The sequence below is a fragment of the Sminthopsis crassicaudata genome, chromosome 1 (genome assembly GCF_048593235.1).
Source record: "Sminthopsis crassicaudata isolate SCR6 chromosome 1, ASM4859323v1, whole genome shotgun sequence".
Classification (NCBI taxonomy): Eukaryota; Metazoa; Chordata; class Mammalia; order Dasyuromorphia; family Dasyuridae; genus Sminthopsis; species Sminthopsis crassicaudata.
The window spans coordinates 273,214,797-273,237,218 of NC_133617.1; the positions used below are offsets into that span (position 1 = coordinate 273,214,797).

At 34.6% G+C, this 22,422-nt stretch overlaps 1 protein-coding gene across 1 annotated transcript in view; it reads right to left on the reverse strand.

Moving 5' to 3' along the window:
• Window positions 1–11,149: 11,149 nt before the first annotated feature.
• ARMC1 (armadillo repeat containing 1) overlaps window positions 11,150–22,422 on the reverse strand; it is an 81,342-nt gene continuing 70,069 nt past the window's right edge. The window contains 4 exon segments of the mRNA XM_074278779.1: window positions 11,150–13,459; window positions 14,615–14,689; window positions 15,635–15,712; window positions 15,714–15,752. Of these exon segments, the coding sequence (XP_074134880.1) occupies window positions 13,268–13,459; window positions 14,615–14,689; window positions 15,635–15,712; window positions 15,714–15,752 (384 nt within the window). The 3' untranslated portion in view covers window positions 11,150–13,267.

Here is a 22,422-nt window from a genome sequence, read left to right on the forward strand (position 1 = left end):
GCAAAGGTGATGAAAATTATTTTTGCATGTATTTGAAAAAATAAAAATTAAAAAAGAGAAAATCCAACCTCAAAGATTATTCTAATAGGCCAATAGCATCTTATTATGAAAAGTTTTGACCTCATAGATGCCCTAAAAGGATCAAAGGGGCCAAAGACCACACCTTTGAGAACTACTGAGGAAAACAATCCAAAGTTGCTCATATTCTAATGGTAGAAAGAACAAATACAGGTTTCAGCTACAGCTCAGATGGGAAAGTCCTGTGATCCTTAGATGCAACAAAGCCGATGTTAATGTCTCTTTTTAAATGTCACTTCCATTGATAAAAATCACATGAGTGTTTGATATTGAACCATTTAATAAAATCGGGGATTTTGTTAGCAAGAACTTTCTATTCTGCAACTTCAATAGATATGGCTATAGTACCTTCATGATTGTTTATTTAAAGGCTGCATCTTCATAGTGCTTGCTTCCCAGGAAGATATTGATTCCCAGGACAATGTATTAGAAGCATTGAATTCCCAAGCTTTTAAGTTTAGGGTCTTCCAGCTGCCTCATTAGGGTCTATGGGGAAATGGTATTAAAAATAATAATAGTGATTTGACCTTTTAGACTGGTACTTGCTTTCTGTCTCTCATTCAGGATGCTTTGCAGCTTCTTCTTTAAGGCTGGCTTACCTGCTATATACAGTATTTGGTCAGAATGGCAGGATCCTTTTCCCCAGGAGTTACCGCAAAATAATGGTTATGAAGAATGGCCTGGAAGCAATATGAGTGGCCTAGGGGAGATGAATTTCATACATGTGAAACGAGTGGTTCACTGAAATTAAAAGGAATTTTTGGACACTGGGTCAATTTTTTTAAAAATGCATTTTAGGAGTTTGGGTTATTTTAAATAGGATGGGGAGAATGTTTTAGACAATGCAAGATCCTCCAGACAAGGACAATTTTTTTTTTTTTTTTTTTAGAAATTTTTTTCACAGTATATATGCATGAGCAATTTTTTCTATAACATTATCCCTTGTATTCATTTTTTCCAAATTATCCCCTCCCTCCCTCCACTCCCTCCCCCCGATGACAGGTAATCCCATACATTTTACATGTGTTACAATATAGCCTAGATACAATATATGTGTGTAAATACCATTTTCTTGTTGCACATTAAGTATTAGATTCTGAAGGTATAAGTAACCTGGGTAGATAGACAGTAGTGCTAACAATTTACATTCACTTCCCAGTGCTCCTTCTCTGGGTGTAGTTATTTCTGTCCATCATTGATCAACTGGAAGTGAGTTGGATCTTCTTTATGTTGAAGATATCCACTTCCATCAGAATACATCTTCATACAGCATTGAAGTGTACAGCAATCTTCTGGTTCTGTTCATTTCACTCAGCATCAGTTGATGTAAGTCTCTCCAAGCCTCTCTGTATTCCTCCTGCTGGTCATTTCTTACAGAGCAATAATATTCCATAACATTCATATACCATAATTTACCCAACCATTCTCCAATTGATGGACATCATTCATCTTCCAGTTTCTAGCTACTACAAAAAGAGCTGCCACAAACATTTTGGCACATACAGGTCCCTTTCCGCTCTTTAGTATTTCTTTGGGATATAAGCCCAATAACAGCAATGCTGGGTCAAAGGGTATGCACAGTTTGATAACTTTTGGGGCATAATTCCAGATTGCTCTCCAGAATGGCTGGATTCTTTCACAACTCCACCAACAATGTATCAGTGTCCCAGTTTTCCCACATCCCCTCCAACATTCATCATTATTTGTTCCTGTCATCTTAGCCAATCTGACAGGTGTGTAGTGGTATCTCAGAGTTGTCTTAATTTGCATTTCTCTGATCAGTAGTGATTTGGAACACTCTTTCATATGAGTGGATATAGTTTCAATTTCATCATCTGAGAATCAGACAAGGACAATTTTTTTAAAATAACTACCACAATATTTACATATACAAATCACAAACATTTGGCAAACTGAAATGGCAAATGATCATCCAGATGTTGCTTAAAGAACTATTAGGATGAGGAATCCATTGCTTGCACAGAATCAATGAAACTCAAGTTATAAGGCATTGGAAAAATTAATTTGGATAATTTAAATTGCTAGGAAAGCTTAACTTTTCTTCTCTGTAACTTTTACCCACTGGTTCTGCTGAGGCCACACAACATGTCTATGCTATCTACACTTGACAGCTGTTGAAAAACCTGGAGATTACCTGCCTAATGCCTAAATTGTCTTTCCAGGATAAACAGGAATAAAACAGGAATTACTTTAATCCATTCTTATATAGTATAACTTCAAAGGCTCTTCATCTTGGTGACTTTTCTCTAAATATACTACTTAACAATATTCTTCCTAAAATGTAGCAAGCAAAACAGAGCAGAATATTTCATATGTGGCATTTTTGGCAGGATTTGACCTCTATAGGTCACGTTACAACAATCTACTCGATGCACTGATCTTGTCCTAGAACATCCTATCTGTTTGAAAACCTTCAGTGACAAAGTACTCCATATAACTAAGGGGGGAAAAACATTCCATTTAAAAACAGTACTAAATGTTTGAAAATTTTTGCTTAATAATTTGCCAGAAACTGCTTTTCTAATGTCTATGTATCTGGTCCAAATTCTAAGCATTACGTAGGAAGACAAAAGGAGGCAGCTAGGGAGCACAGTAGACAAAACATGGGACTGAAGAGTCAAGAAAACCTGAATTTGTATCCTACTTCAAACCTTTCCTACCTGTGTGACTTTGGAATAAGTTACACAACCTCTTTCAGACAGTGACCTCATGTGTAAAATAAGGACACAGCACCTACCTCATAAAGTTGTTTGTGAGAATCAATCAATATATGTGATATAAAACATTTTGCAAATCTTAAGCGCTATATAAATGCTAGATATTATTAAGTTTAAAGTAAGAAAAACAAAGGGATCACAGTAAGGAGGAAAGAAGAAATCTTTATCATCATTATCATCATTCTGGATTATGAAGCAGTTTATCTTTAGCAAGAACAATGGATTTGGAGTCAGAAGACTCAGGTTCAACTTAATGACTTCGAACAATGGCTATGTGAATATAGCCAAGACTTTTAACTTCTCAAAGTTCAGTATTCCTCATCTGTAAAAGGAAGATATCTGTACATCCCATTGTGAGGAAAGTGTTTTATAAATGACTTGTTCAAAAGCTTTAATGAAAATAACTTCACTTATCTTGTTTTTCTGGGTCGTTTTCAAATTTTATTAATTTATACAATATAAAAAGTGTTCTTACTTTGCTGAATTGTCTGAACACATTTCTGTTTCAATTAGTCATTATCAATCCTTTATTTTAAACATCAAATTAACAATGATATTGTCCTTTTCTATCTTTGGTCAATAAAAATGATGATTAGAAATCCTATCCTGGGCCAATGCAATGTCCTCGACAGACAAGTATTTGGTCTCTGGCAAAAAAGGTCAAGGGGACTCTGTGGAATAAAACAGATACATTCCATTAGATCAAGCCTCAAATGCTAAGGCAGTACTCAGAACATATCTAATTTACAACTTGAGTCTATTATGGATATCTCATTCTTCTCTTTTTCTAGAATTTTCTTGAACTTGTATTTCTAGCTTATTCTATAAACCAGCCTAGAAAATTCTATCCTATAAAAAGAAGTCTATCTACAATATAAAAGGCTTTAAATTGGTGATACTCAATGTCCCCGAAACATTTCCTGTCCTGCTCCTATGCCAGAGAAATTGAGGCAAGATAGAGATTAGAGAGTATTTAATAATGTATTAAATAGGAGCGATTTACTGGGACCAAATGGATCCATAATTTGGTTCCAGGGCTGAATGAGATTATTGTCTCCAAGAATCCAGCAAACAATGAAAGCTCTCAATGACCTATATACATGTGGCTCAGACTCAGGGAGTAGACTGAGGTGGGGGCGGAGTCAGGGTGCTGAAAGCAGGAATGGGATTCTGACAATCTGGTTCTGATAGGGTGAGGGGATGCATGGGGGGAGGAACCCCAGAGATGGGGAGAGGCATCTTGATAAGACAGTATCTGACATTCCAATAGCTTGGGATGGGGAGAGGCAGTCTGATATTCTAAAACATAAGATCTTTTATCCTTACCAAATATTCTGATAAAGAGGGAGGGGAAGTTTTGCAGGACTGAGCTTTGAGAAGCAGGGAAACTGAGTCAGGACTGGGTCAGGATAATTATGGAAACTGAGAACTCAGCCATAACATTCCCACCTTTCTCCTGCCATTTTCTCCTCAGTGAACATTCTCTCTTCTCTTTATCCAATGATCTCCAACCTGTCCTTTAATGATGAAATTAAATGCCGTCTCTTGAATCCTTGCCCTTTCCCTTCATTGGAAACAACCTTTTCCCATTCTAGTGTATTCATTATATAATATTTAATCTCTATTAATGCCACTACAATCCTACTCTAAAAATTCATGGCATACATAGGTATAAATTTTTAATACTTAAATCTATGACATAAGAGTGCAAGCTCTGGCAATCCCTATAAAGTTAGAAACATTTTGCCTAAAGATGACAGATCAAGTATATCAGGAAACCAAGGACCAACCAAACTATATTTGGAAAGCCTCATTCAACTCAACAAGCACTTACTAAGTATCTACTAAATAAACCTCTACTAAATGAGTTCTATGAAATTTTTAAAAAAGCTTCTCATAGGAAATACCATAATGAATTTAGCCTTGAAGGAAACAAATGAAAAGAATACACAGTTAAAGAAAGGGGAACAGCTTATTCAAAAACAAAAGGCTAGGAGAGAGAATGTCAAATTCTGAAATCAATTAAGTTTGTTTTGCTAGAGAGCCAAAGGTTCCTCAACCTGAAACCAATGAACTTGCATTTAATATATTAATTACCTTTATTTCCATATGAGTGGTTTCCATTATAATCCCACTTTTTTTATGCTTTTAAAAACATTCTGAGAATGGGTGCTTAGGTTTACACACACAGACACACACAGACACATACACACAATCAAAATTAATAATTCTGCTAGATGATGAGTGGAGAAAGTGAGGTAATGCGACAAAAGCTTAGAAAGATGTAAAATGGAGCCAAATTGGGGTTTTCAATGACAAATTGAGTAGTTTATATTTTACTTAGCAGTCACAGGGAGGCACTGAAAGCTTTAAAGCAGGGGGATGAAATTAAAGTGGGTTGTGATTAAGAAACTGATTTGTAATCCTTTTCAGATTGATTTGTGATTTAGATTACTTCCAGCCCCTCCTGGCTGATGCATTATCAGTTCAGGAAGCCTATACCTTTGATTCACAAATCCTGGTCAAAAGCATCCCTTTGATTCCAATAGAGATCTGGGCTTATCCCAGCCCCCTGGCATCTGAGCCAACTTGGGCTGTCCCAGCCCCCATTCTAATGATCTGCTCAGGCTTCCCAACCCCCACCAAGACAAGCAATATAATGAGCTTCCATCAACAAAGGCTTTTGCAGATGGACCTTGGCAGTGCCTTTTACAGCCAGGATCTTTCTGCCCCCTGGAATACTGTTTCCAGTGCTATCTTCTCTCTACCTTCACTTATTTCCTTAACTAGATTTGAACCTTACTTCCAATCCCCATAATAAACGTCTTTTATCAATCTAGGTTTTTGGGTCTGCAAATTCCTTTACAAAGAGCCTCTGTGCCACCAGAAGAGAGTTCCCCAAAACTCCCTACCCTTGCACTGAATCCTAAGGGGTTGCAGGGGAGCCAAACCCCTCCCATTTGATTCCCTGAACCCTGAACCTAGCCACTAGAACTCTCCCTGACCATCAGAAACCCTAATTTCGTTTGGGTTCCCCAAATATAAACTTTATCAAAATGATCATTAATATACATACTACACACACACACACACACACAAAATATATATATACATATCCATATATACTGCACATGTATGTACATATCATACACTATTATTACAGGAGGCTATGAAAGCCAGAGTTTAACACTAACATAGGAAAAATATGATGACAAATAGTAGCATCTATAGTGTATGACGGGCACTATGCTAATTACTTTACTTTGATCCTCATAAACCTGGTATATAGGTATTAGTCCCATTTTGAAGTTGAAGAAAGTAAAGTGGTTGCTCAGTCACAAGAATGAGTATAATGTTTTGAGGCCAACTTTGAACTCAAGTTCTTCGTGATTCTAAGCCAATGCACAATGCACTCTCTTAAGATTATTGACAGAATAAACTGGAATGGAAAGAAGTTGGAGTCAGGAAAACTGACTAGTACAACAATGTGAGGTGGAAAAGCTTTAGATTGGTGGCAGTGGGAAGAATGAGGGAAAGAGAAACATTTTAAAGAAAAAAGTGACAGGACTTGACCAGACAAGAGGGAGAGAGGGCCAAGGATAAAGGCAGTTAACCACAAAAATGGTTAATAATCCAGGGAGACTAGATAAGTATGGGATCAGAGAGACATAAGAGTACAGAAATTCAGAGCAGGAGATTTATGGATCACCTAGGCAACTCCTAACTTTTTGTGTGTGTGTGTGTGTGTGTGTGTGTAGCAAGTATTAATTTAATAACAGAATAACTGACATTTAACACCCATTTTTTAATATGTGACAATTGCATATTTATATTTGGATACTATAATTTTACGTGTTGAAAAGTACCAGTGGGGTATTAAGACAGGCACTTAAGGATGTTATAAGTCAAGATCCTGCCTCCAAATGCTTTTTTTTAAAACAATTTTTGAATTTTTTTTGTTTCATTTTTTTTATAACTTTTTATTTACAAGATATGCTCATGGGCAATTTTTCAGCATTGACAATTGCAAAACCTTCTGTTTTAACTTTTCCCCTTCTTCCCCCACCCTCTCCCCTTGATGGCAGGTTGACCAATACATGTTAAATATGTTGAAGTATAAGTTAAATACAACATATGTATACATGTCCATACAGTCATTTTGCTGTACAAAAAGAATCAGACTTTGAAATAGTGTACAATTAGTCTGTGAAGGAAATCAAAAATGCAGGCAGACAAAAACAGAGGGATTGGGAATTCTATGTAGTGGTTCATAGTCATCTCCCAGAGTTCTTTCCCTGGGTGTAGTTGGTTCAATTCATTACTGCTCTATTGGAGCTGATTTGGTTCATCTCATTGTTGAAGAGGGCCACATCCTTCAGAATTAATCATCATATAGTATTGTTGGGCAACTCCTAATTTTATTGATGAAAAAGATGTCACAAATGAAGTAACTTCTAGTTATTGGGAGAACCAGGACTGTGTTTCAGAACTTCTAACCATCAAGTATAAAGCTCTTTCTGAGACACTGAACTACTCACAGATGTATAGATATTTTAAAGAAATTAAACATTGTATTCACTTATATGTATCTTCCTCATTAAGGATTTCCTTCTACATTTTAAGAAAATCAAGAAATATTTTCTTTTCTCAAATACCTTTTCTTCTATTCCTCTGTTCCCCTCCTCTTATGCTTCAAAAGAAAAATTGTTCCAGTAGATAGTTTTTCCAAACTTTGTTGGAAGCAAAACAAAACAAAACACAACCAAAAAAAACATTGTGGAGGGGGAGGGAAGTGCAGGGAGAAGGAAGTGAGAGCTACAAGTTGATAGTGAGGGGTAAAGGAGACAGTGTTAGTCTGTAGTCATTTTAATTTGCTTATATCTTACCTCTCTCCTAAAATGCTGGTTTAGAGAAATCAAGTGGATATGATTCTTAACCACTAGAAGATTGAAGAAGTGAATTATGGAGTCAGGTTAAAAATATAAAGGCTTAAATTGAGAATTTTAAATGTGAATGCTATCTTTCAAATACAAACTTTCAAATACAAATGACTTTTATTTGATGGAAATGACCCAAAAATTTAACTGGTACTTTTGAAAAAGGTGAAAAGAACTTCAGAAAAGTAAACTGGATGACAAACTCCACAAATGGACAGAGGTTAAAGGAAAAAATATATAATTTATCATACCTGTAAGCATTTGTTTAATGTGAATTGTGGTAAAGGGAGAAGTGAACACTAGAACTGCTATCAAGATATGCCAAACAGTCCTAATAGGGCTAATAATAGCACAATAACAACATAGCAAGAATCTGTAAGAAAGTCTGGAGTCCATTTGAAAATTATTTGGTGGTGCTAGTGGTAGTGAAGAGATGTGAGAACTGAGGTGGGGAATTCCCTCTGGTCTGCGGTACAGGTCCAATGCAAAAGAAACCACAAACCCTAAAAGTCTGTATGGCTGAAAAGGGAAGTTTATTGTTCACTAAGGAGGAGCTCTCTTAGTGGGCAAAATTCCCAATGAGGAATTCAGCAAGGATGTATCAACAGACTCCTAATTATATGGGCAAAATGTTGGCCTGGGACTGGAAGCTGTTTGGGCTAATCAATGAAGGACCATCAGTTAGAGATCTCCAATTGAATAAAATCACTTAACTGGGAGTTCAATAGCTTTTCCCAGAGTCAGGGAACCCCCTGAAGGGGATCCAGGACACCCCCCAAAGATCTGTTTCAATGGAGGGTGATTTGACCAAGATCTCTGATTGAATGAGGACACTTAACTTGGGAAGGGCTTATCTGGGAAGGTATGCTTTTCCCGGAGTTTGGGAGTATCCAGGCCCCCCCAAAGGTTACATCATTTGTCCCCAAAATATCTCAGTTGATATCATATTTGGATTCCACTCATCAAAAACAAATTGTTTAAAACTCACACTTTTTTAAAAAAGTGTCCTCCTTTAGAAAAAAATTTTCTTTACAACTGATAAAAATAGTAAAGACAAAGCACCCAACTTTCATATCAAATATAAACACTTTATAACTAGTTTACTACATTCAATCAGCAAATATACTATTATACAAATAGTATTGTTCAAAGCACCTGGCAAATATGAAATGAAAAATGTTCCTTCTTTGGAGAGGTTTATAATCATATTAAGGAATCATGGTATGTACACACACGCACACACACACACACACACACACACACACACAAATCACAAAGCACAATATTAAAATAGTATTTAAGTGTTAAATGAATGATACATATACATACAATTCCTATGGAAACTCAGGAGAAAAAGATTATAGTGGGCTAAAGAAGCTGGGTAAAAATTTCATTTTATAAACTATATTGAATTTCCAAAGAGATCAAAGAAAAGCAAAAAAGAACTATATGAGCAAAAATATACCAGTACTTTTTTTAGTGGTGCTGAAGAATTAGAAATCAAGAGGATACCCACATCAATTAGGAATGTCTAAAAAGGTTGTGGTACATAATTATGATGGAATAGTATTATGCTGAGACATGAAGAGGCGAGGATGGTTTCAGAAAAATATGGCAAAGTTCTATATGAATTCATGCAAACTGAAGCAGAACTAGGAAAACATTGTACACAGTAACAGCAACATTGCAGGATAATCAACTCTGATGTACTTAGCTCTTCTCAGCAATGCAATGATCCAAGACAATTCCAAGAGATTCATATTGTTAAATACTGACCACATCCAGATAAAGAATTATGAAATCTGAATGCAGATTGAAGCATGCTATTTCCACTATTTTTTCCCCTCTCATAGCTTTTCTCTTGTTCTGAATCTTTTTTTCACATGATTAATGTGGAAATACGTTTAACATGATTGTACATATATAATCTTTATCAGATTGCTTGTTGTCTTGGGAAGGGAGAATTTGGAGCTCAAAATCTTATAAATAAGAATGCTGAAAACTATCTTTACATGTAATTTGGGGGAAAATACTATAAAGTAGTATAAAGTAAAAAAAAAAAAAAAAAAAAAAAAAGAAAGAAAGAAAGAAATTTTAATGAGGGAGATGGTTTCAGAAAAACCTGAGATCTGTATGAACTTATGCAAATTGAAGAGAGAACCAGAACACTGTACACAGTAATAGTAATACCATAACAATCATCAGTTATTAAAGATTTATCAACAATGATCTAAGACAAGTCTAAAGGACCATGATGAAAAAACGTTATCTATCTCCAGAAAGAGAACGGATTAATTCTGAATGCAGACTGGAGCATACTTTTTAAACTTTGTTTCTTGCTTTTTATTGTTTTGATTTTTTTTTTTTGGTAATATGGCTAATATGGAAATGTTTTATATAGTTTCACATGTGAAAACTGCTATTACATTGCATGCCTTCTGAATGATTGAGAGCACTAGGGAGAGAAGGGGAAAATTTGGAACTTTTTTTTTTTTAATGTTAAAAATTAAAAGAAAAGATAGAAACACTGGATTTGATCTGATAAGAGTCTGATCAAGTATATGGTTGGAGATATATAGTAAAGAAGCTTGAACAGAAGATCTTAAGAAAAGGTGAAATTTCTGAGAGTAAGTTCTCTAAGGAAAATAACATAAGGGAGAACAGTAGGCCAGAAGACTTCAAGTAGAATTAAGAGGTTAGCCAACAATTTATAAGAACTAGAAGAACATTAATGCAATGTTACTGTAAGCAAGAAAGAAGATGGTCAAATAAATCTAATTTGAGACATTATTAAAATTATCATTTTTGATATCTCAATTTCTTATACCAATTCTGAGATTCTCAGAGGATACTAAATATATTGTATTACCCATATCCCAACAGGGGATACCCAAGCAGTAGTATCCCTAATTTACAAAAAAGATACATTTTTTATTAAATTAAAATTTTATGAAATTCCTATTAAGGAATGTATCAAATATTAGTTATAGGGTAACTATAGATTCCAGAAAGAAATATTATAAGCATGTTTTGAGCAACTTATTAATTTGATATGAAATGTATAAATATTATTAACCCATGTTCTCTTATGCTATTTTTAAAAAGTAAAGGGAGAAGTTCAAATAAAGGATGTCTGCTTGTCAAAGGCTGTTATCAAGGGAAGAGGACTAGAATTAATTTTAGTTTCTGTTACTATTGTACCTCCTCCTAGAAAGGTTATACAAAGTGATAATTTGAAATACATTTATATTTCCTTCTAACTGAATTAGAGGTATTAAAAGGGCACGTTAAAATACCAGGTAGAAAAATAATGGCTTCAAAAAAGTTACAAAATTTAAGATGATGTGAATAGAAATCAATAAAACTTATGTTCACAAAATACAGAAACTTCAATGATTTCATTTTTAGTTATGTTACTTTTTATTATTTTACAATATATTTGAAAAAAAAAAAAAAAAGAAAGAAAGAAAGAAAGAAATGTCTTACAGATACCTTAACTGTTCTACAAGATCTGCAACACTGGCAAAAGAAGCATACTTTTAATTTAAACACACAAACAGCAAAACTGTAATACCTACTTGTACTGAACCATTACTATCAAAAGGATGTCATTATTTAACAAGTAGATATAAAATAAAATGCAAACAGTTGTTAATACAGAAAAGTAAACTTTGCATTCATGGCTACAGAAAGGACGATGTTAAAAAAAAAACACATCTGGTATTATAACATTCTAGGCAGCAAGTTGTATTACATATTTAAAGCAATACATGCTCCTCAAAGCTTGCATTTTCAGCCTGTGTGTGTCACCTGAATCAAAGACTAGATAGATACACTTTTAAACACCCTATTGTCAGCTAGTTTGCTAACTGTCCCTCACTCCTCCAGAAGGCCACAATTCAAATGAATGAATTCAAGGCTTTCATTAGTGGTATTAGTTACACAATAATTTTCTTCTCAAAATGCTGATTGTTTTTAATTGTTAAGAGGTGAGCAGAAGGAAGAAGCCTTCCAAGGCTTAGTTTTCACTGTAGTTCCAAGTAATAAGAGATGCAAATATTGCCAGGAAAAAAAAGAAAAAAAAAGAGTATCTTCAACCACTTTGTGTTGGTTTTTAATCACAAGAGCATTGAAGTTTGTCAGTCATTCCCAGAGAGCGTTGTTCTTAGTTTCCAAATAGTTCAGAAGCTTAATTAAGCACTGTGCACATGTCTTACACATCATATTTACAAAAAACAAAACTAAACTATAAACTTACCTTCGCCAAAATTGTTTTCAAAAGTGACTGGATATGATGAGACAAGATTAAAGGGACAAAACCTTCTTCAGTAACAGCTACCTCTGACTACAAATGGTAACTGTTTAAAATTCTTCCCTCCCTTCTACCCTCCCTCTGTTTGTCCCTCCCCCCCTCAACCCTACCCTGTATATTACCCACTGCTGCATGTGCATGAGAAACTCAAAAGAGGTGATATAAGGAAACATCTGTTGAATGGACACCTGCCAAGCAGTTGATGCTTAAATTCAGAATCTACTGCAATTGGGGCATAACAGGCATTCATTCCATTATGTTGTTTTTCAAGTTCATATCAGCTTTAACTACTATTATTTTTGCTAGTAAGAGATAATGTACAATTACAAACTAAGGCTATAAGCCATTTCCTGCTTAAAGTAAGACTATAGTAGACATCACTTGAGCAAATTATAGCTTTTTCAGATCTGATTGGAGCCAACTATATGCCATTGCACACAGTTAAATATTCTTTGAAAGCAATATAATTAACAACACAATCACAGTTTCCTCTTCTCAATTCTTTGTCAACCATACATACAAAATATCAATGTTTTGGGGATAACAAAATAATTTAGAATGTATTACAGGAATTACTGTGTTCAGAAAGATAAATTCTAATACATAAAATGCTACAGAAAATTATGCTTCTGCAAATATGGTTGGCAAAAACAAAAGGGGTAGAAAAAGAATAAGCAGGTGTATATTCTTCTGGCTTCCTGGTAAAGAGTACCAAAACCAACATCCTTCATTAGAAACAAGGAACACCCCCTCCCCCTGCCATTCCCCACCCTCCCAAAAAAAAGTTTAACGATTCAGGTATAACTTGGGATAAAAAGAATTACCCTGCAACAAAGTCCTGAGACTTCAGTAGAAAATCTGCCTAATCACATGTTTCATGTGAAATAAAATTTAAAGCTGCATAAAGATTTGGTTTTAATAGTGGACCCATATATGTATATATTTTTTAAGTGAGAGAATAAAACATAGGAAAACAAAAACCAAGAAATACCCTTCAAACAAAGCAATCCCATCTGAGGCCTCTGTCCCTTTAACTACCTGACAGGTTAAACGTCCAATAAAATGTAAAATGCAGCATACGTAATTGTGTAATCTAAAAACTTTTCATGATAACTTATTGCAAATTGCACTTGACAGTTCACCACACCAATGGAAAACTGGCCCCTTGTTGGTTCATACAGTCCTTGAGCCTCAAATTTAAGTCACCAGTAAAAGGAACGGGATAAAAAGTTTGCTGCAGTGCTCAACCAGCTGGCTCCACCTTCTGGATGTGATCCAACTCGAGACACTGCTTTATCTTGTTCTTTTATAGGACTCTCATCCTCAGGCAGATAGTCAGGTAGGTCTGTATTCTGTTCTACTTCTACAGGAGTATCTTGAAACGGGACCAGCATCTAAATAGATAAAAATGTATAGATAAAAATTTATAAATAGATAAAATAGATAAAAAGAGAAAAAAATTAATATGACTTTATTATGTGACTTAAAATTATTCATTATGAATGTCTACTTTATTTCTAGAAATCTTTTTTTTAAATTGCCACATTAAATGACAGTAATATCTATAATTTAAAGCCTATAAAAACTGATGTAAAAAATTTAAGTACCCTGCCACTGATAATATGGGAGCCATCACTGAATCAAAAAATTTAACTTAATAAATTTATCTTAAGAAGCAATCTAATACATACCCTTTATTTTATAGATGAGAAAATAGAAGTCAGAATAAATAAAATAACTTGCCTAAAATTATAATAATTCAGTTACTTAGAAAATAGTAGCCAAGCTCTAACTAGAACCCTTGGCTTTACCAATTTGCTTTCACTATACCAGGTTGTCTCATAGTGAGACAAAAAGAGCAGTTAATGAAACAGAACCAATAGCCTGTCACAGCTTGAAACTGGAAAGAACAGAAATAAAAACTTGTGCTTTCTCCTAAAAACCAGGGGGCAAAGCCTTCTTTGGCCACCCAAAGCCATGGTGCTGCTGCTGCAGTAGATAGCTACTGCTATAAAAAGGGGTACTCCTGGCTGGTCTCTAGTGAACTCTTAACAGCCTGAGAGCAACTACTGAGGTATCATGCATCTCCAACTAGCACACAATGCAATGGGTGCGATAGACAGGTAACCGTGACAGGTACAACATCCGCCTGCCTTCATCTGGAAAGACAGATGTTGCCTTACCTGATCCTTCGTCTCTAGCTTTAGACCAACAAAAATCAATTTATACAAATAAACATAATTGCAGTTGTAAGAAACCGGTCCCAGAAATAGCAGAACGCCTACTAATGTTTCCCCTTACAGTTCTCTTAAAAAGAATAGGTTCTAACATTTTTAAAGGAATTTAAAGGAAATCTGAAAACTTTCAGTCACAAAGTAAAGATAGGTAAGACTCTATTTAGAGAAGCTCTCTGTATTCCTTCTCTCTTAAGAAATGTTTTTCTGAAAAGTTTTATTTGTGCTGCAAAATATAGAAATGAATTGGCTATATGGAACAACAAAAAGATCAAAATCTGGTAAAGATTTAAAATTAAGATAAGTATATCTTACTTCTTCTCCTGTTTCACTTTTTACAACTTGCTGGGCTTTCATAACTTTGGTTGATGCTATTGCTGTTGCCAAAGCCTAGATCAGGATAAAAAAAAGAAAGACATATATTTAATAGTGATTTTGCAACTGACAATTTTTAAATGATTCAGAACTGATTGACAAGATGGGTTAGTCATAGATCTTTTGGAAACTGATAATGAAAATCCAGTGATGTACTAGGCACCAGGTAAATCTATTCTCTGCAAAGAGCAAGCATCTATCAGAGAGAAAACATGCATAAATAAGTTTATATAAGATATATACAAAGCAAATTTTTAGAGGGAAGATACTAATCATTGAGAAGTGGCATGCTAATATCTGCCACTGAGCAGATTCTGTGATTCTGAGGGAAAGGGTAAGATTATATGCATTCCAAGCAAAGGGAACCAACTGGGAAAGGCCAAAAGTGAAATGTGAGTAAAAAGAGTACAGGACAGCCCTCTTTAAAGGACAATATGGGGAAAAGGGAATAATGTGGAATATAATGGAAAAGAAAAGAACCAGGCCTAGGAAGAGATTTAAAAGCTAAACAGTGGAGGTTTTATTTTATCTTAGAGACAATAGGATGCTTAGAGTTCACTGGATAGAAGAGGAACTTGGGCAGACTTGCACTCTAAAGAAAATCACTTTGGAAGCTAAGTGAAGGGTGGCTTGGAAAAAAGAGAAAACTTGGCAGGAAGACCAATTTAGAAAGTTATATCCAATTGAAAGGTGATCAACAACTGAACTAGGGTAGGGTGTTTATTATGAGGGTAGACAGTGGGGGATGAATGCAAGAGATTTTTTAACAGTCAAAATAACAAGACTTGGCAACTGGTTTAGGTATGTGAAATGATGGAGAGTCAAAGACAGTAAGGTTGCAAACCTGGTGATTGTAAGAATGGATGCCCACTAATCAACAATAGGAAAGTATGGAAAGGATGTGGGTTTGGAGAAAGAAATGTGCAGTTTTGAGAATATTGATTATTTCAAATCACCTACCTCTGCTTTCAAATCTGAACGGATTCGTACAACACATCTCTGAACAGCCATCTGAAATGTAAAACTAATAACTCCTTTTAATTTTCAACAAGGCCTCTTCACAAAGATTTCTCCGAGACTGAAAAAAGAAAAGAAAACAAAGTAAACCAAAGAAAGGAACATTTAAAGGGAAAAAAATTTAATAGCACAATGAATAAGCTATTTTATTCTGCAAATGAAAATAAATAAATATGCTCCTATTTAAACACTAACTTTTAGTTTTGAAGAGAACCCTATTGAGAAAGAAGTCAGGCAATTTTTATAGCAATCTAAGAGTTAACAGAATGGAAATAAGTACAAATGAAGAGTAGAAAGCTCAAAAGCAGAAAATATATTTTCCCCCATATGATCAGTGAATAGAATTGGCTAACTGACTAAAGTTAGCATTAAATGAGCAGCTTGCGTTTAAATGTTCAAACTGTTTCTTAACAATCTTGGGATTTGAAATGACTAAAGGAATTGAAACATTTTTGCTAAAATGCTTCATCTGTGGTAGAACACTCTCAGAAATCAGCAATTACCTCCTTTCTTGATAAAACCCACAGCTTCTTCTAACGTATTTCTCCTACTTTTCAATACTTAGTAATACTGATCATGAACTTAAATTCCTGAAGTTTTCTTCTACCATAGCTTCTGCAACATCACATTCTACTGATTCTGATCTGACAACTATCTTCCTCTTCCTGCCCTCTAATTAGAACCTTCCCAAGACTCACTCATCTGTTCCCTGTTCTCTTTACACTTTCTAATTCTGAAAGTCAATTCATTCTCATTCCTTATGTCAATGATTCCCAAATATATATGCCTCCCTCATTTTGTATAAGCAATCAGCTACTAAAACATGGCATTTTTTCTATGAAATAATATGATAATAAAATACTAACACCTTTTCCCTTTCAATCTATTACTACATTCTCCCCTCCAAATGCATGGAATGCAAAAGTGAACAGGTATCGAGGGTATTATACCTGCAATGAGGATCACTGAGGAAAGGATCCATTACCTATGTGTGAATAAACAGTACCTATCCTAGTCTTTAATCTTCACAAGATTTCAAGGTTGGTTTTTGTTTTTTGTTTTTATTTTCCCTTTAAGCTTCTCCTCTTCCAAGTGTCCCCCCATTTCTATATATTGCATTGCCAATTAGTACCTCTTGTTTTTTTTTTTTGGTAAGATTTGCTATCACGCATTTAAATTTTTCTATTTTTTTTCAGTTATCTCTGCCGGGTAAGCCATAAATCTTATTATTACAATTTTGATTTCTCTTTTAAACCAACCAGGAACAGGATGTGGTGATTCTATACTTTCCTCAAAATCCATAGGGGCCTCTTGCTTCATTAGATATTCAATCATTTTCCTTTGTAATAAATATTCACATAAGCCAAAACTTGTTTACTAGGTCTAAAGGTCGTATTTCTTTCTTCTGTTGATGTCTTCTCTGTTGGTTTATCTGTTTATACTTAAGGTATGTGAATTTTTTTTCCTCCCAAGATATTCAATAATTCCCTTTTATTCTTAAGTTTTTTTTTTTTTTTTTTTGGCCTCCTTTTATTTTCCTCTAGTACTTACTCACTGTCTAAATCATTCCATTCTGATAACTGGGTTTATCTGGGAGTATCTTAGCTAACTTTCTCCCACACTAGTTCTCTGACCCCAGGATCTTTTGGGGCAGTAGGGGGAAAAACTGGCCACTGTATGCTGAGCTCTTTCCTTCAGGCTTTACTGAATCACACAGAGAGGCAAGCAAGCCCATCCACACCCACAGTTTATTCCTCAGTATTTTTATCCTGCAGTACAGAGATCTGCTACTCCAGAGCTTTGTACTCCTGGCAAATTTCTGCCTTCAGAAACTTGGATGTCCGTGACAATAGGAGGAAATAGTCTGGGCACAGAGTTGGGCTCTAATTATAAGTCCAAATACATGTCCCCTTCCATTCTCTCTGATCTTCTATTCTCTTGCAGAATTCTGTTGCAGCACATATGAACTAGCTATCAAGCCTCAACAAATTTCTAAGTTTTGGAGTTCAGATCTATACGGCATTGAAAAGAAATGACGGAGGCTAGAATGTAGGACTGTGTTTTGTTGCAAGAGCATAAGGTCAGCTAATGGTAAAAAGTAGTCTTTTTTTTTTTTTTAAACCAAGAACACTATCAGGGAGAAAATACTGTCTGATATTAGTTCATAGTTTTAGCTTCCTGATGCTCATGAAAAAAATTAAAGTTGGTTTCTCTTTTGATGTATAATCTGTTTTGAAGAAGGGTAAAGGTCATGATTATCAGGGAAAATGTCAGGGGTGGAATCAACATGACAGACAGTAGACAAAACATTGCCTGAGCTCTCTCCAGCTTCACTCAGAATCAACAGTAAATCAAACCTGTGAATGAATTTTGGAATGACAGAATCCACAAATATTCAGAGTATAATAATTTTCCAGCCTAAGATATCTTGAAAGATTTCAAGAAAGGTATGCTATAATTGAGCATGGGGGAACAGGGCCCAGCACAAGTAAGCACAGTGCAAGGAAGTCCAGCATGGGAAATCTTAGGCTCTTAGGCAAATTTCAGCAGTATGGTTGTCCTGATTCAGCATAACATGTGTAAAACCATCAAAAAAACTACAGAAGACAAACTTAACAAGAAGGACTTGGACAGGCCCACCCAGCACAGTGGAGAAGCCTGTAGCACCACTGGCCCCAGCACAGTCAGCGAGAGGCCCTATCACCTTGCTAAAGAAGCTTGGGACAATCTCCTCAGTGCCCTAGAAGCAGACCTCGGTTTTTAAAAATGGACAAAAAACTATAGCAACCTATAACAGAGACAAATCAGAAAATAAACCCTAAAGAGGACAGCAAAGGATGGTCTCCAACTTAAAAAGGATCTTAAAAGAGAGATAAATGAATAATGGAGGGGCAGGAGGAATGAGAGCAATGCAGGAGTTATGATAGTTTGGAGAAAAAATTCAAGAACTTGACTGAAGAAAATTCCTTAAAAAAAATAATAATTTGGCAAAATGGAAGAAAAATCCATCAAACAAAACAACTTTAAAAGGATAATTGGTCGGGGGCAGCTAGGTAGTGCAATGGATAGAGCACCACCTTGAAGTCAGGAGGTCCTGAGTTTCAGACATTTAACACTTCCTAGCTATGTGACCCTGGGCAAGTCATTTAATCCCAATTGAACCTAACTAAAGACAATAATTCACTAAAAATTAGAATGGGACAAATGAAAATGAATGATTCAATGAGATATCAAAAAATAATGAAATAAAAACAAAATAATGAAAAAAGTAGAAGAAAATGTAAACTAACTCACTGGAAAAACAACTGACCTGGAAAATAGATCTAGGCAAGACAATTTAAGAATTATTAGAATACCTGAAAGCCACAAGGGAGGGAGGGAACCAACAATCACTTAACATTATTAACTCTGTGAGACCTGGGGTAAGACTCACTTAACCCCAATTGCCACACCAAATATATATTTATTTATCCAGAAAAACTGCCCTGATCCTAGACGAAAAGGGTAAAACAGTGACTGACTAAAAGAATCCACTAATCAAAAAAATCCACTAATCACTACTAAAATGAAAGGAATATAGTAGCTAAATTCCAGAATTATCAGGTCAAGGAGAAAATATTGCAAGCAACCAGAAAGAAACAATTCAAAGACTGAAGAGCTTTTGGTAATCAGGATTACCAAAGACCAAGTAGTTTCCACATTAAAGGAATGGATGGCCTGAAATATATTATTTCAGAAGACAAAGGAACTTGGGACTAAAACCAAGAATCAACTACTCAGCAAAATTAAGTATTATCTTTCTGGGGAAAAGATGGATATTCAATGAAATAGGAGATTTTCAATTACTTCTGATGAAAGGAGTAAAGCTAAACAGAAAATCTGATCTTCAAATAAAAGATTCAAGAGAAGCATAAAAATGTAAGGAAAAAAACTTTTTAAAATATTAAAATGTTTACATCCCTAGCTGGAAAGATAATGTAAAATTCCAAGGAAATGCATCTTTGTCAGGGTAGATAAAAATTAAGAAGGTATAAGTTGTCTTTAATGTGTTGATATGAAAAAAAACTAGGGATGGAAAAGGGATTGTACTGGGAGATGAGGAAATGAGAGGTAAAATGGAAGGAAATATGTCACATGAAGAAGCAGCAAAAGACTTATTACAATAAAGGGAAAGAAGGGAAGGGATTTGGCTCAAACAGAGAATATTAGACATACTTTGTCTGACATAAAAATCTATCTCACCCTATAGAGAAATAGAAGGAGAAAGAGGAAAGGAAAGGGGAAGGCCAATATAAGGGAGGGCAAAAGTGGAAGAGAAAATAATGAGGGTATGGGCTGAAAAAAGGGAAAGCATATTGAGGGAGGTAGTGAGCAAAAGAAAAACGCGTGTGAGGAGGGAAAAGGTAAAAAGACAGAAGAAAGTATAATTAAAAAAAAAAAAAACAATAAGAGGAAATATAGAGTTAATAATTTTAACTGTGAATATGAATGAGATGAATCCTCTCATAAAATGGAAGTGGATAGCAGAATGGATTAAATGCCAGAATTCTACATATTTTGGGGGGTTTTGTTTTTGTTTTTTGTTTTGCTTTTTTTTAACAAGAAATACATTTGAAGCACAGAAATACCCACAAAGTAAAGGTAAAAGACTAGAACAGAATCTATTATGCTTTGACTGAAGTTAAAAAAAAAAAAATTTAAAAAAAAAATCAAAGGTAGCATTACTGATTCAAATTAAGCAAAAGCAAAAATAAATTAATTTAGAGATAAGGAAGCAAACTACATCTTTTGCTAAAGAATACTACAGATAATGAAATAATTAGTCAATAACTATAGCAATCTAGTGTTTGACAAACCCAAAGACCCCAGCTTTTGAGATAAGAACTCACTATTTGACAAAAACTGCTGGGAAAATTGGAAACTAGTATGGCAGAAATTAGGCATTGATCTATATACTTAACATCGCACAACAAGATAAGATCAAAATGGGTTCATGATCTAGACATGAAGAATGAGATTAATAAATTAGAAGAATGTAGGATAGTTTACCTTTCAGATCTATGGAGAAGGAAGGAATTTGTGGACAAAAAGGAATTGGTACTCATAAATGAACACCAAGTAGATAATTTTGATTATATTAAGTTAATAAGTTCTTGTACAAACAAAACTAATGCAGACAAGATTAGAAGGGAAGCAAACTAGGAAAACGTTTTTTACATTTAAGGGTTCTAATAAAAGCCTCATTTCTAAAATATATACAGAATTGACTCAAATTTATAAGAATTCAAGTCATTCTCCAATTGATAGTCGAAGGATATCAACAGATAATTTTAAGATGAAGAAATTAAAACCATTTCTAGTCATATGAAAAAAGTGCTTTAAATCACCATTGATCAGAGAAATGCAAATTAAGCCAATTCAGAGGTACCACTACATATCTCTCAGATTGGCTAAAATGACAGGAAAAGGTAATGATGAATGTTGGAAGGGATGTGGGAAAACTGGGACATTGATACATTGTTGGTGAAGTTGTGAACAAATCCAATTATTCTGGAGAGCAATTTGGAATGATGCTCAAAAAATTATCAAACTATGCAACAAAACGGGGATTTGATCCAGTTATGTCTCTACTGAGCTTATATCCAAAAGTGATCTTAAAAGAGGAAAAGGGCATGTGCAAAAATGTTTGTGGCAGCTCTTTTTGTAGTAGCAAGAAACTGGAAACTGAGTGGATGTCAAAGAATAGTTGAATAAGTGATCCTACATGAATGTTATGGAATATTATTGTTCTATAAAAATGATCAGAAGAATGGTTTTAGAAAGGCCTGGAGAGACTTACATGAACTGATGCTGAGTGAAGTGAGCATAACCAGATTATTGTACATGGCAACAATTGAGGCCAGTTTCAATATCTCGTGATGAAGAGAGCCATTTACACCCAGAGAGAGGACTGTGGGAACTGAGTGTGGATCACAACATAACATTCTCACTCTTTTTGTTGTTGTTCGCTTGCATTTTATTTTCTTATTCATTTTGTTTCCTTTTTAATCTGACCTTTCTTAATAGTACAAATGTTTACATATATTGGACTTAACAAACATTTTAACATGTATAACATAGATTGGATTGCTTCCTATCTAAGGGAAGAGGTAGAGGGAAGAAGGGGAAAATTTGGAGTACAAGGCTATGTAAAGATCAATGCTGAAAAATTATCTGTGCATATGTTTTGAAATTAAAAGCTTTAATGATAAAAAATGATAATGAAGTAATATTAATATATCAACACTAAGGATACACGCATAACACTTGGTTCATATCCAAATTCTTAGAGAAGTTAAGTGAGTTGCAAGAAATGGGAGCAAAATTATACTAATTATACTATACTATCAGAATTAGACAAATCCAAAGATAAAATAACAAGAAAGAAATTAAGGAGGTTAATAGAATCTTAGAAAATTTAGATACGATAGACTTCTGGAGAAAACTGAATGGGGACAGAAACAAATATACCTCTTTCCTGAGAGGTACATGGCACCTACACAAAAACTGACCATGGATTAAGACATAAAAATTTCACAATCAAATGCAGAAAGACAGAAATAGTAAATGCATTCTTTTTAGATCATGATGCAATAAAAATTATATATAATAAAGGTTCAGAAAAAGTCAGACTAAAAGCCAATTGGAAATTAAATAATCTAATTCCTAAAGAATGGGTCAAACAAATCATA